The 12,810-nt window shown below is 34.7% G+C and overlaps 1 protein-coding gene across 11 annotated transcripts in view; it reads right to left on the reverse strand.

The window, feature by feature from the left end:
* Positions 1–12,810, reverse strand: part of EPS8 (EGFR pathway substrate 8, signaling adaptor) — a 258,356-nt gene that overhangs the window by 87,117 nt on the left and 158,429 nt on the right. For all 11 annotated transcript variants that reach the window (XM_069106138.1, XM_069106137.1, XM_069106135.1 and 8 more), the window contains 3 exons: positions 7,182–7,249; positions 5,599–5,760; positions 636–785 (listed from right to left, as the gene is read on the reverse strand). In XM_069106138.1, the coding sequence (XP_068962239.1) occupies positions 636–785; positions 5,599–5,760; positions 7,182–7,249 (380 nt within the window). The remainder of the gene's footprint in view (positions 1–635; positions 786–5,598; positions 5,761–7,181; positions 7,250–12,810) is intronic.

Here is a 12,810-nt window from a genome sequence, read left to right on the forward strand (position 1 = left end):
TTCTAACTTTCTAAGAGGCATCAATAAATTTTTATTGTCGTTTGGAAATTATGAGAAAATGATGCCTTTGACAGTAGTCTCTTCGAGCAGGTAACTGTGCTCATATACAGCTCGAGGATTGCAAATTCTAAGCAGTTTAGTTAGTCACGTCCTGTAATTAACCAGGCAACACTTCACCGATATCCTGGGAAACATTCCAAGCATTCCACTGCAATAGACTGTGCTCTTTGATTGGTGCTTAACAGAACTGAACGTCATGACCAATTTATAAAGCGGGACTGAAAAAAAAGAACCCGTTTATTACAAATTTGGGATACTAGGAAAAATATTTAACATTCTGTCACCTAATATGTTCCAATGGATCTATATCCCATACATTTATTTTTCCCCCTCAAATATATTCTGTTTTCTTAAATACAACAAGCCTAACTCTCTCCCCACCCCCATTCATATTCGTATGTTGACATTTCTCTTCATGAACGTGCTGGAAATGTTTATTTTCTTAGAAAGTTCTCAATTTAGTTTATGTTAAGAATATGATAAAAAGGATTATTTTTTCCTATAGAAACAGCAGAAAATCTGTTCAGTTCTACACCTTTAGAGAAAATCATCAATTCTTCAATATATTTTTTTACCTTAATCTCATCACACTGGAAAAGATGAAGATCTGGTTTGCTCTGAGCTGGTTCCTTGCATATTAAAGCAAGAATTGAATCATAGTTGCATGCGTTCATCATGGCCTGGCAGTGCTGAATTGTGTTCAAGGGGAAATTCTCCAATTCATTCTATAGATTAGAGGAAAACATAAATTAACTTGTTACTAGGCATAATATTTCTATAATCAATGAATTAAGTATTTATTAAGCACCTAGGAAGTACTAGGCACTGTTCTAAATGCTAGTGATACAAAGACAAAAGTAACACATTCCTTGTCCTCAAGAAAGCAAAAGATAAGATAACTAGAACTTAAAAGTAACCCAATGGGGCAGCCAGGTAGCACAGCGAGTAAGAGCACCGGCCCCAGAGTCAGGATGACCTGGCATCGAATCCGGGCTCTGATACTTAGCACCACACCCAGAAATAACTGGCCGTGTAACCTTGAGCAAGTTACTTAACCCCAATTGCTTTAAAAAAAAAAAAGTAACCCAATGGCCCAATGCTATCCCCTCATTTTACAGATGATCTAACAGAGGCCCTGAGAATTTAAGTGACTGTACAAAGTCACACAGATTACAAGTGGCAGAGCCAGGATCCAAACCTAGTCCTATGACTCCAAGTCTATCAATCTTTCAACTCCTTCCATCCACCATGGCTTTCTAAGCTTCCTACAGCTCTCTGGATCATGTCTATTCTAGAAATACACAGCTTCATTGTTGTCTTTTAGTGCTTTCAGTTGTTTGTGGCTCTTCATGATCCCATTTGAGGTTTCCTTGGTAAAGATGCTAGAGTGGTTTGCCATTTCCTTCTCTAGCTCATTTTTACAGATGAGGAAACTGAGGCAAACAGCATTAAGTGACTTGCCCAGGGTCACACAGTTAAGTAGTGTGATTAATTAGTGTAATTAATTAGTTAATTAAAAAGCTGATTTAAACTCAGGAAGATGAATCTTCCTGACTTCAGGCCCAGCATTCTATCCACTGCACTACCTAGCTGCCCCATAACAACTTCATTATTCATATTAAATTGTATAAATCATTTTTACTATGAACCCTGGCAAATAATGCTAAAAATTTGCTGGTGCTATAGAAACAACCTAAAAGGAAAAGAGGTAGAGGGATGCAGGGAAATGAAGAGATAGAGAAAGGAATGTACATAGAAGCAATAGATTATAGCTTTAATTAACTGACAGAATAATGAATTTGGGAAAGCCCATGCCCTGAGGATATGGAACGGCTGATAATAGAAAGGCCAGTTATAACAGAATCTTTCCCCAAGTGGCATTGTTTCTCTCAGACTGTATAATATTCTCCCTTTCACTCTTCTATCCTCTTTCCCTTTCTTCTTTTCTTCTTTCTTTCTCTTGCCCACCCTGCCCCTCTTTTTCTGTTGCTATCTATTCTCTCTCTCTCTCCCTCTCTCATTTCCTCCCTCTCCCCCCCTTTCCATCTCTCTGTAGACCATTCTCTTTTTAATGAACATATCCCAAATGTGACATCTTGTTCTCGGAATACTCAATTATTTGTACTATTTTTAGATTAAAGATGGAACTGTGCCAATTTGGGGAAGAACTATAAATACACATTCCCACAATATTAGTCTACTCAATGAAATCAAATAATACTGTCATTAAGACCAATCTATGCTTTGCAAGAAATACACTGAGAATGAATTCCTCTTTAAAGACAAGGTTAAAAAAACTGAGATTATAGGAGCTCTTTTTAATATTCATAAGTGGGAAACACAAAAATTTAAAAAAAAACTGAACAAATAAAGTCTAAATGGGTGCATGATCTAAGTATAAAGACTCATACTCTAAGCAATCGGGGAAGCAAGAAATAGTTTACCTGTCAGATTTGTAGAGAGGGGAAGACTTTATGACCAAACAAGAATTAGAGGGCATTATCAAATGCAATATGGATAATTTTGATTACATTAAATTGAAAAGCTTCTGTACAAACAAAGCCAATGTAACCAATATTAAGAGGGAGGTGGAAAATTGGGAAAGAATTTTTACAACCTATGTCTCTGATAAAGGACTCATTTCTAAAATATACAGAGAATTGAGCCAAATCTATGAGAATACAAGTCATTCCCCAATTGATAAATGGTCAAAGGATATGAACAGACAGTTTTCAGAGAAAGAAATTAAAGATATCTATAAGTGCATGAAGAAATGCTCTAAATCACTATTGATTAGAAAAATGCAAATCAAAACAACTCTGAGGTACCACATCTCACCAGTCAGATTGGCTAAGATGACAAAACAGGAAAATGACAAATGCTGGAGAGGATGTGGACAAATTGGAACACTAATGCATTGCTGGTGGAGTTGTGAACTGATCCAACCATTCTGGAAGGCAATCTGGAATTATGCCCAAAGGGCTATAAATAATTTCATACCCTTTGACCCAGCAATACCACTTCTAGGGTTTGTAATAGGATTGTAAATTTAAAGATCTTCCCTGCCCCTAGGCTAAAGTGCACCTGGAGCTTGGGGTGGGAGGCTTGTTTTTCAGTAATATTTTTTGATTGGTCAGTGAGTCAATAAGGTTGTTACATTATCTGAGCCAGGAGAAGGCTATATAAGCCCTGATGTGTAGCTTTGTTTTGGGGGCTCACTTTGAGAAGTGTTCTGTGATTTGATCAGATGAAACTCTGGGAAGCTGGTTGTTGAGAGCCCCCCCATTCCCAGGGCTTTGAAAAACCAAGATGTTGATTTGGTATGGATGTAATGGCTGGACAGTTTGGAAACTGTCTACTTAATCTGTTTCTCTGTCTTGATAATTCTGTCTGTATACTCTGAAGTTCGGGGTGCTGACCTTTTTCCCCTGAACTAGGTAAATGATACATATTTGACTGATTAAAGTAAGCTTGTTAACACCCATTTTGAGTTGCTTTCCTTTATCAAAGCAGATCCAAGAACCTGTGCTGGCAGCCACCCTGGGGACACTTGGGGTGCTTCCTGCAACAGGGTTGTATCCCAGAGAGATCATAGAAATGGGAAAAAAGACTCATATGTACAAAAATATTTATAGCAGCTCTTTTTGTGGTAGCAAAGAATTGGAAATTAAGGGGGTGCCCATCAATTGGGGAATGGCTGAACAAGTTGTGGTATATGCATATTATGGAATACTATTGTGCAATAAGAAACAAGGTGCAAATGGACTTCATATTACCTGGAGAAGCTTATATGAACTGATGCTGAGTGAGAAGAGGAGAGCCAGGAGGAATTTGTACACAATTACAGACACAATGTATGCGTGGTGACCAGCTTTGATAAACTGGACTCTTCTCAGCAATCCAGAGTCATAAGCCAACCCCAAAAGACTCATGATGGAGAGAGATGTTTACATTCAGAGAAAGAACTGAGATTGAACCCATATTGAAGCAAACTACCTGCCCTTTTTCATTTTCTTGTTTGGTTTTATTTCCTCTTTCCTATTCTTCATTCCATATGCTACAATCCTTCTTTATAACCTGATTAATGTCTAATGTGAAAGTATTTGCAGATACTATAGTTGATTGTATGCCTCCACAGTGGGGGTGGGGGGGGGCGGTAGGGGAAGGAGGGAGAGAAAATTTGAAACTCAAGGAATTATGGTAATGAATCTTGTAACCTGAAAGTAAACAAATTAATAAAGAGAAAAAAAACTGAACAAAATAAGGCAGCTATTTCTTAAGGCTTTCTATCATGTTAACAAGTAGAATATTACATTTTCTAAGAAACAAGATGTTTTATCCTATGCATGTTGGCATCTGTTACAGATATATGCAATTGTATATTAAAGAGTCACATGGGAGATTGAGATTTTATTTAAATATATGAAAACTCATTTTCAAATCACTTGAAGATTTAATAATAAGCCATACTGACAATTATAATACTATAGTTACAAGGTACAATGTATAAAATTAATTCAACTCAAATTTTTCTGATTCATATACGGGACATAATTTTGCCCATTATGAAATATAAAATATGACAGTAAGAATATTCCCATTAAAGAAAAACAAAAGGAAAAAAAGAGTACCGATGGACAATTTAAAAAAATCAACAGAAGACAGCAGAAAAAACTTCAAAAGGGACACAGACATTCAGCATAGTGACGAAACTACCATGTTAATATAAAAAAAGACCCAATATTTCCATGGTGGAGCCAAAACCCAATGTACATAGAGAAGTTCAGTTTCATACACCATTCCTTTTTTGTTTTTTCTTTGTACATTAAAATGTTTACATTTATGATATTTTTAAAGTTTATAATAAAAATAGTTAAAGCAAAACAAAAAATTCCAATATTAGAGAATACTAGTTTTAGTACACAAGGTTTCTTCACTTCTTATGCCAAAGAACAGGAAAAAAAAACTCCACCCCTATGTTAGCCAGTCAGTCAATAAACATTTAAATAAACCTGCAAAATGCTAGGCACTGTGCTAGGTGCTAGAGATTAAAAAAAAAAAAGAAGAAAAGCAAAAGGCAGTTCATGCTCTCAAAGAGTTCACAATCTAATGGGAAGAAGAAGATGCAAACAATGACCTATAATCAAGGTATACACAGGGCAAATAGGACATAAAAAAACACCAGAGTGAAGGTACTAGAAATAAGAGGGATTAAGAAAGGCTGCTAGGAGAAGGTGGGATCTTAGGTGGAACTTGAATGAAGCTAGAGCAGTTAAGAGGCAGAGATGAGGAAGGAAGGCATTCTAGGTATGAGGGACAAATTATTACTCTCAGTAATAATTTACTTTAAAAACAAAAGAGGCATTTTAAATCATTTCATTTGGCTAAAAATATTCCATTTTTATGAGTTCTCTTCCATTGTTGGAAATAATTAAATCTTCCATTTACTGAATTATTTTACATTTCATAATAAATTTGACCTGATTGAATTTCCAGAGGATTTAGGATAGTGATAAGGGTGTGATTTACAAAACTTACCTTTGTCTCCACATCAATCAGACTCACAGCTCTGTCATCAACTTGGAGAATCATATCCTGAGTCCATACTTTGCCCTTGGCATCAAGCAATTTCAACTTTCTTATTCCATCTTCTACTGTTATCATAGCATCTTTCCGATCCAGAACAAAAGTAGTCAGGTGCTGGTGATTAGAATATAAATTAAAAAGATATCAAATACAACATATCATTTCCTAAAAGAAATTGATAAGTTAACTACAATAGAGAATATATATATATTAGTATAATTTTGGCTCTCTAATATTTTAATTCTTTTTTTTTCTTTTTGGAGGGGGGGAGGCAGGACAATTGGGGGTAAGAGACTTGCCCAAGATCACATGGCTAGTAAGTGTTAAGTGTCTGAGGCCAGATTTGAACTCAGGTCCTCCTGACTCCAGCACCAGTGCTCTATTCATTGTGCCATCTAGCTGCCTCTAATATTTTAGTTCTTACTAATCTAGAATCTTTTATAATGCTGTTTATCAAGGGGTAAACAATACTGCCTATTTTGGGGGATAAGTATGTTACATTAGTGTTTTAATTAAGGGTAAATGATTCACCCATTATATTTCTAATGCCACACAATTATATACCACACCTTAAAGAGGATTCACCATATCAGTATAACATTTGAACAAAGCAACAGTTCCAATTTCCTTTTTTGAAGAATTGATACCTTGTCTTCTTTCAAACACATTTTTGGAGGTCTAGACTTATGATTGCATTGGTTTGGGCAGCTAGCAGTTGTGGAACCTTCCTACAACAATGCAGATCAGCAACTTTTCTTAACTTACAGTTGTAAAGAGTTGTCATGGGGCACAGTCACTTGCCCATACTTATACAGCCATTAGGTGTTAAGATCAGTACTTGAACTCCCATCTTTTTCTATTATGCCAGAGTTGCCTCTCTACAATTATTTAAATACCTTCACTACAGTCCAATTCTACTCAATGACAATAAAAGTTCTATTTGATAGTTTTGACATTATGGATTACTGTCATCTGAGATATGTGAGAAGAGAAGGCTCAGTTCCGGTCAGTATCTGTGATAAAACCACACTTCTAGTTTTTGAATAATCATCAGACGTTACTTGTTGGAAAAGGAAATTCTTCTAATATTTAAGTTAAGAGTGAGAACCTAAAGATGCTAATATTTGAGTTTATGTAGAAAGAAATAAGTAAGCCATATCTCCTTTTAAAGCATTTTCTATTATAAACAAAGGGAACCTGAATAGGACTTAATTAGTGACCCCTACCCTCCTCAAAAAAAGTTTGAGAGAGACCAATTAAATCACCAAATTACAAAGAAAAAGTTTTTGACTAAATAGACATCTAAAAATAAAACAACTACACCTGAAGAAATGACGATTGGTTCAAGTTCAAAAAATATTCTGTAATGCAAAAACATAAAGAAGGTTATATTGTGTGATATACGGAGTGAGGTTGATGGTGATAGTGGATCTATGATATGCATTCATTTTTCACTGAAATACATTGGACTGACCAATTATTTTCCTATGTCAAGAAAAGGGATAATATAGATTGAAGGAAGGAAAACAGCTTACTTCAACACGATATTGAGTTGTATCTGACATGCTGTTGATGCTATCTCTGGCATAATTCTTCCGTTGTTCTGAAAGAAATGAAAAAGATATTATTTATTCACTCCCCAGTCTATGGCTCATATCACAAGATCATCTCTAAAACAAGTCTGCTTCACATATAAATACAATAGATGACAAGTCACCATTGTATTTGTGTAGCTGGAGACTTGTATTATTTACATTAAATCTTGGAGCCACAAAAAGAGTAATTAATTGTACAGAATAAGACTAAGGGATTGATCCATCACAACTGTTCAAAATTCAACAGGTTAATGATATTTTAAATACCAAAATACCCAAAATAATTTAATCTAAATAGACAGCTATAATTTCATAAAGGGATACAGGCTGGTTTGACATTTCTTCTATATGTTAAAATCATCAGTGAGCTAGAAAAAAATGTGTCATATGTACTATTTTAAGTAAATTAAGCAAAATTATTGTTATTTTAAAAATCACTATAAAACCTCACTTCCTAAGATTCAAAATGTGGGTAGGGTTAGAGAGGTTTAAAATGCGATTAAATTGCTAAATTTTATTAAATATTCAATATACACACAGACCATTCGAAGGTAAACTATTTAAGGGTAGTAAAAATAAGCTCAGGTAAGAAAATACAGAAAACAAGAGAAGTGGAATTGTTCTAAGCTACTTAAAAAGCAAATAGGCATCTCTCGTTCTTTGTTATGTAATGCTGCAAAATCAAAAATGTCATTAAATAAATATAAAAGTACTGTGGGGATATTTAGTACTAGTTACTTGTAAAGAACAAGTGATCTAACAATCAGTAAATATATTCAATGACCATATTACTCATGTTTAAATTGATTAATTTTTCATATTCTTCCTAAATCTTCAAGACAATTTTTCCAAATATAAACTACAACATGATAATAGGCAAGAATATAGGAAGAATATCACATGCTTTTATCAATTGATGATAATGATGATGATGATGATAGGTGATGATGATGATGACTAACATTTATATAGCACCTACTTTGTGCCAAGTACTGTATGTACTAAATGCTTTACAAATTTTATCTCATTTGATCCTTACAACAACCCTGTGAGGTAGGTAGTTATTAATCCCATTTTACAGATGAGGAAACTGAGGCAAAGAGAGGTTAAGTGACTTGCCCAGGATTACACAGCTAAGTAAGTGTCTAGTGCAGCATTTGAACTCAGCTCTTCCTGACTCCAGGCCTTGGTGCTCTGTGTACCTAACTACCTCTAAGATAAGAGACCTTCTTTCTACCTTTTCTTTTAGGTAAAATGAGATATTTGCAAAGCATCTTTTAAACCCCAAAGTGCTATATAAATGATATGATAATTAGTGATAATAGTAGTAAAAGAAGTTGAAAAGGTATATTGAAAATAAAAGTAAACAAGGATAAAATGATAAAAATATTCAGAGTAGTAATATTTAGAATGAAAAATAAACCTAAGATGTTATTTCATTATTAAGAGCAGATGAAAGAATCAGATGTAGAATAGGTTAGGCATCTCAGAGGTCATTGCGATCAATTCTCTCTTTCTACTGATGAGGAACTGAGGCCTAGGGCAATGAAAGGCCAAATTTGCCTCTAAGGTCACAGTTATAAGAGTGGTAGGGGCTGGATTTGAATCCCGATCTTTTGACTCCAACTCCAGCTCCAAATAACTATTAGCAATTAACTTAGGCTTTGTAATTGCTTTTTCAAAAACAGGAAAAAAAATCCCTGTATCTTTGCAAACTATAATGTACATTTAGGATGAAACAATGCTCATTATTTAAATTCCACAAATCTGAGGTTTTGTACACAGACATACTGTTTGCCTTGAAAATAGATTATTTATTCTATTTTTGCTTTTGCAGCATATCAAATGCTTGTAATATCAGACACACCACAAAGTTCAGTGTTTGCTACCTTTCTTTTTTTGTTTGGATGATGATCTGAAGAAGTATAATCCATCTTGCCCTGATGAAACAAGGTAATTAAAAAGAAATGCCTGTTCAACTTCTAAAATTTATTATTTTCATTCTGAAATGTCACAGTACATTGTACAGTTAGGTCCCACATACTGAATAAACTTAGATTTGTTCTGATTTTAACTTAGATATTTCATAATAAAATTGCATTTTAAGGGAGAAATGTTATAATCCTCTCTTTGAAATACTGTCTCATTATCCAGGAATTCTTCTGATAAAACAACTACCTCAGGACCAAGTGGGCAGCTTGTCCCAACATAAGTCCCACATCTGGGACTAGCACCCTAATGATGTATAAATCCACTCTAGCTAGTACCATCAGCAATGTCACCCCAGAATATTCAGCCATGATGTTGTCAGGACATGGAAGCCTCAGGGTGTTTGGCTCATTAGATATGTCTTATACAAGTGTGATCACCAAATACGATAAACAGGAGGTCAAGGATAGGAGTATATTTTGTTTTCATGGTTCCCGTCATCTTGCAACAGTAATTCTGAACAAGAAAAAATTTAGTTCTTTCTAATTGTTTCTACATGAAAACAAAGCTATACTAATATTCATATGTTTCATAATTTAGTGAAATATATACTTCATAGAAAAGATGAAAGATTAACTATTTGAAAATAATCATATAATGATGTTGATTCACTGCCTAATATCCCAAATGAAAATTTAACGTGGGCTTTTCCTAGGTTTAACTTTCTTATTCTAGATAAAATGCTAGATTTAAGTCAGGAAGTCCTGAGGTTGAATCCTGCCTCCAACACTTAACTACAACAACATGGGTGAACATGGACAAATCAATTAATCCCACATCTGTAAAATAAGGATAAGAATACCTATAGTACCCATAGCACAAGGTTGTCATCAGACTCAAATGAGAAAACCGATGCAAGGCGATTTTCAAATTTTAAAATGCTATAGAAATGTCACTTATTTTTATCATCATTGAAGCCCCTGTTGTTGTTATTGCTATTATTTCTGTGAGTTATCCACATGTGAAATAGGAAAGCCTAGGAAGGCAGGATATGATGACAAAATTTATAAAAATGTGCAAAAAAATTTTTACCCTATCACATTAATAATCTTTAGAAATAGGTGCTATTAGGGGCGGCCAGGTGGCTCAGTGAGTAAGAGCACTGGCTCCAGTGTCGGGATGACCTGGGGATCAAATCCAGGCTCAGATACTTGGCACCACACCCAGAAATAACTGGCCGTGTAACCTTGAGCAAGTTACTTAACCCCGATTGCTTTGGAAAAAAAAAAAAGAAATAGGTGCTATTTTTCCATTTATTATGATTCTAGAAACAAGTGCAACTTAATCTTAATACACAAAGCAACATTTAAGGAGGTAATCTGAACTCCTGACAGGCTATTGCAAAAAGAAAAAAAAGGGAAGGGGGCATTTCTCTTTCAGAAGAACTAAGCAAACACGTGTGGGTAAAGTTAGAAATATCAATGATGCACCTGTTCTGAGAATCTCCACAAAAGAACCAGAACAATAGTAAAGTCTCAACAAAACCTCTTGATAAAAAACTCCTGTCCTTGAAGACCCCTTTTACTTTCTTTTATATCTATTAGTCTTCATCGATTCACAAAAACACTTGTTTCAGCTGATATGTCCTTTTAAACTTTAAGAGTGGAGAGATCAGGGTTAAATGGTTTACTAAAACACAATTGATTCAATAGAGTCTCAAATTTCCAGATTCCTTGACTTACAATCAGGTTAGCACTGGGTGAAATGGCATGTCTGTAAAATTGCTGCAGCAGAATTAGGAGATCTCATAGGGCCCTACAGGCTCAGACTGCGGGCTTCTGTTTTGCTCTTTTACTTTACATTGCACAGTATATGATGGATACATTTACCCGACATTAGTTTCCGAGACCAGGTAAATTCTGTGAAATGCAGCAGGATTTGAGAATATTAAGAATAAAAGACATTGAATGAATCTAAGGAGGAAAATAGTTATGAAAAATTACCAATGTACATATAAAATGCTTTTGAAACATAAATGAGCAAATTTACAAAGTTGGAAAAGGAGATTCTCTCATAGAAATTTGAAGTTACTTTCAAACACACCATTCAAACACAAAAAACTTTGTGTTTTTTTAAACTAATTCACAGTATTGATTGATGTTCATTTGCTTTTCCAAGTAGAGATGAAGTTATATCAACTACATTAATCCCCAAACACACCAAAGCTGTGTGATAGTGATGGAATTGATAGTAATGCTTTCATCAGCAATTGCCTAATAGATATTTCAGATTGGATTGCTAGAGACATCAACTCCACCTGTCCAAAACTGAAACCCATTATTCTCCCCCCCAAAAAAACCCCATTTCTCTTCCAAATTTCACTATGACTATCAAGGGTACCTAGTCTTCCAGTTATTCTGGTTTAAAACTTTGGGTCGTAAACTAAACATTTGACTGCTTTGTAATACTAAAATCATGCATCATTATTTCTCAAGTATTACACAGGAAATACATATGTGTGTATGTATATAGATAGATATAAGTTAAAATAAAAACTCTAATATTTAAGCATTTAATAATCAAACATACAAAACGTGTCTCTAATGAAATTTTGAAAAAAGAGTAGAGGACGTGGTCTTGGTTTTTAAAACATAAAGGAGTCTTGCACATATGAAATGTTAGACACTGTAACAATTAAATATTGAGGATGGGCTAGACCTTACTTTGTGATAAGTATAGGTGCCTGCTATAGTGATAGTAGAAAGCCAGAACTAAGAATGAGATATAGTAAGGTAGAAGAAAAGAAGTAGAAGGTGGAAACTTAAGACATTTATTTGGAAGAAGTTATCTATTAGGAGTAGCCATTTATTTAAGGACGTACACATAAGAAAAGTGTATTTAGTGCTTAGTATGATCTATAATGTACATACATTGTAAGTACATGCACATTATGTATTTACAGTATATACTATGTACATGTAGAATATACATAGTACATGTGTGTATAGATGTGAAATGGTGAAGATGCCTATCAGATTTCAATTTGGTGGTCTGGTGCACATTACTCATGCCTTCTTTCTGTCCTCATTTTGGTTACTGACCGTTTTATATATTCCTGGTATCTTCATCAGAGGGAAAAGAAAAGAAAAAGATCAGACTCTTTCTATAGTGTTTAATTAGTGCTAAGGCTTTTTTTTAACCATTTCCCAAAACTCCTCCTTATAAAAACTCTATCACAACTCAAAAGAAGAGTTAAAATTGTTAAGGAAAATGATGTATCCAAAAGGTCTGTAGGCCCTTTCCATGTTCAGGAGACACCATGGGTGTAGCCTCTGTTTCCATGTTGGCAAATCTGTAGTGGATAATCCTACATAATTGCTCCAGCTTCCTCATCAAGCATGACAAGCATATAGTACTATATGTTTGTCTATAGTACTGACCCCAAGAACCTCAAGATCTGCGATTCATTTCATTAGAATGGGGGGATCCACCAGAATATGGTAGGAATTGAGCCCACAGCAAAGGCACTACAGTGGTTTTGAAATTAAGGGAATGGTGGAGGAAACATGCCATCTCCTATAGGAGAACCATTATTAACAAAAATGCTCGAGCCACACTCAACCATATTTGACACATCATC

The sequence above is a fragment of the Petaurus breviceps genome, unplaced genomic scaffold (assembly GCF_028583685.1).
Source record: "Petaurus breviceps papuanus isolate PSGF00001 unplaced genomic scaffold, PetGlider_PUasm1.0 78, whole genome shotgun sequence".
Classification (NCBI taxonomy): Eukaryota; Metazoa; Chordata; class Mammalia; order Diprotodontia; family Petauridae; genus Petaurus; species Petaurus breviceps.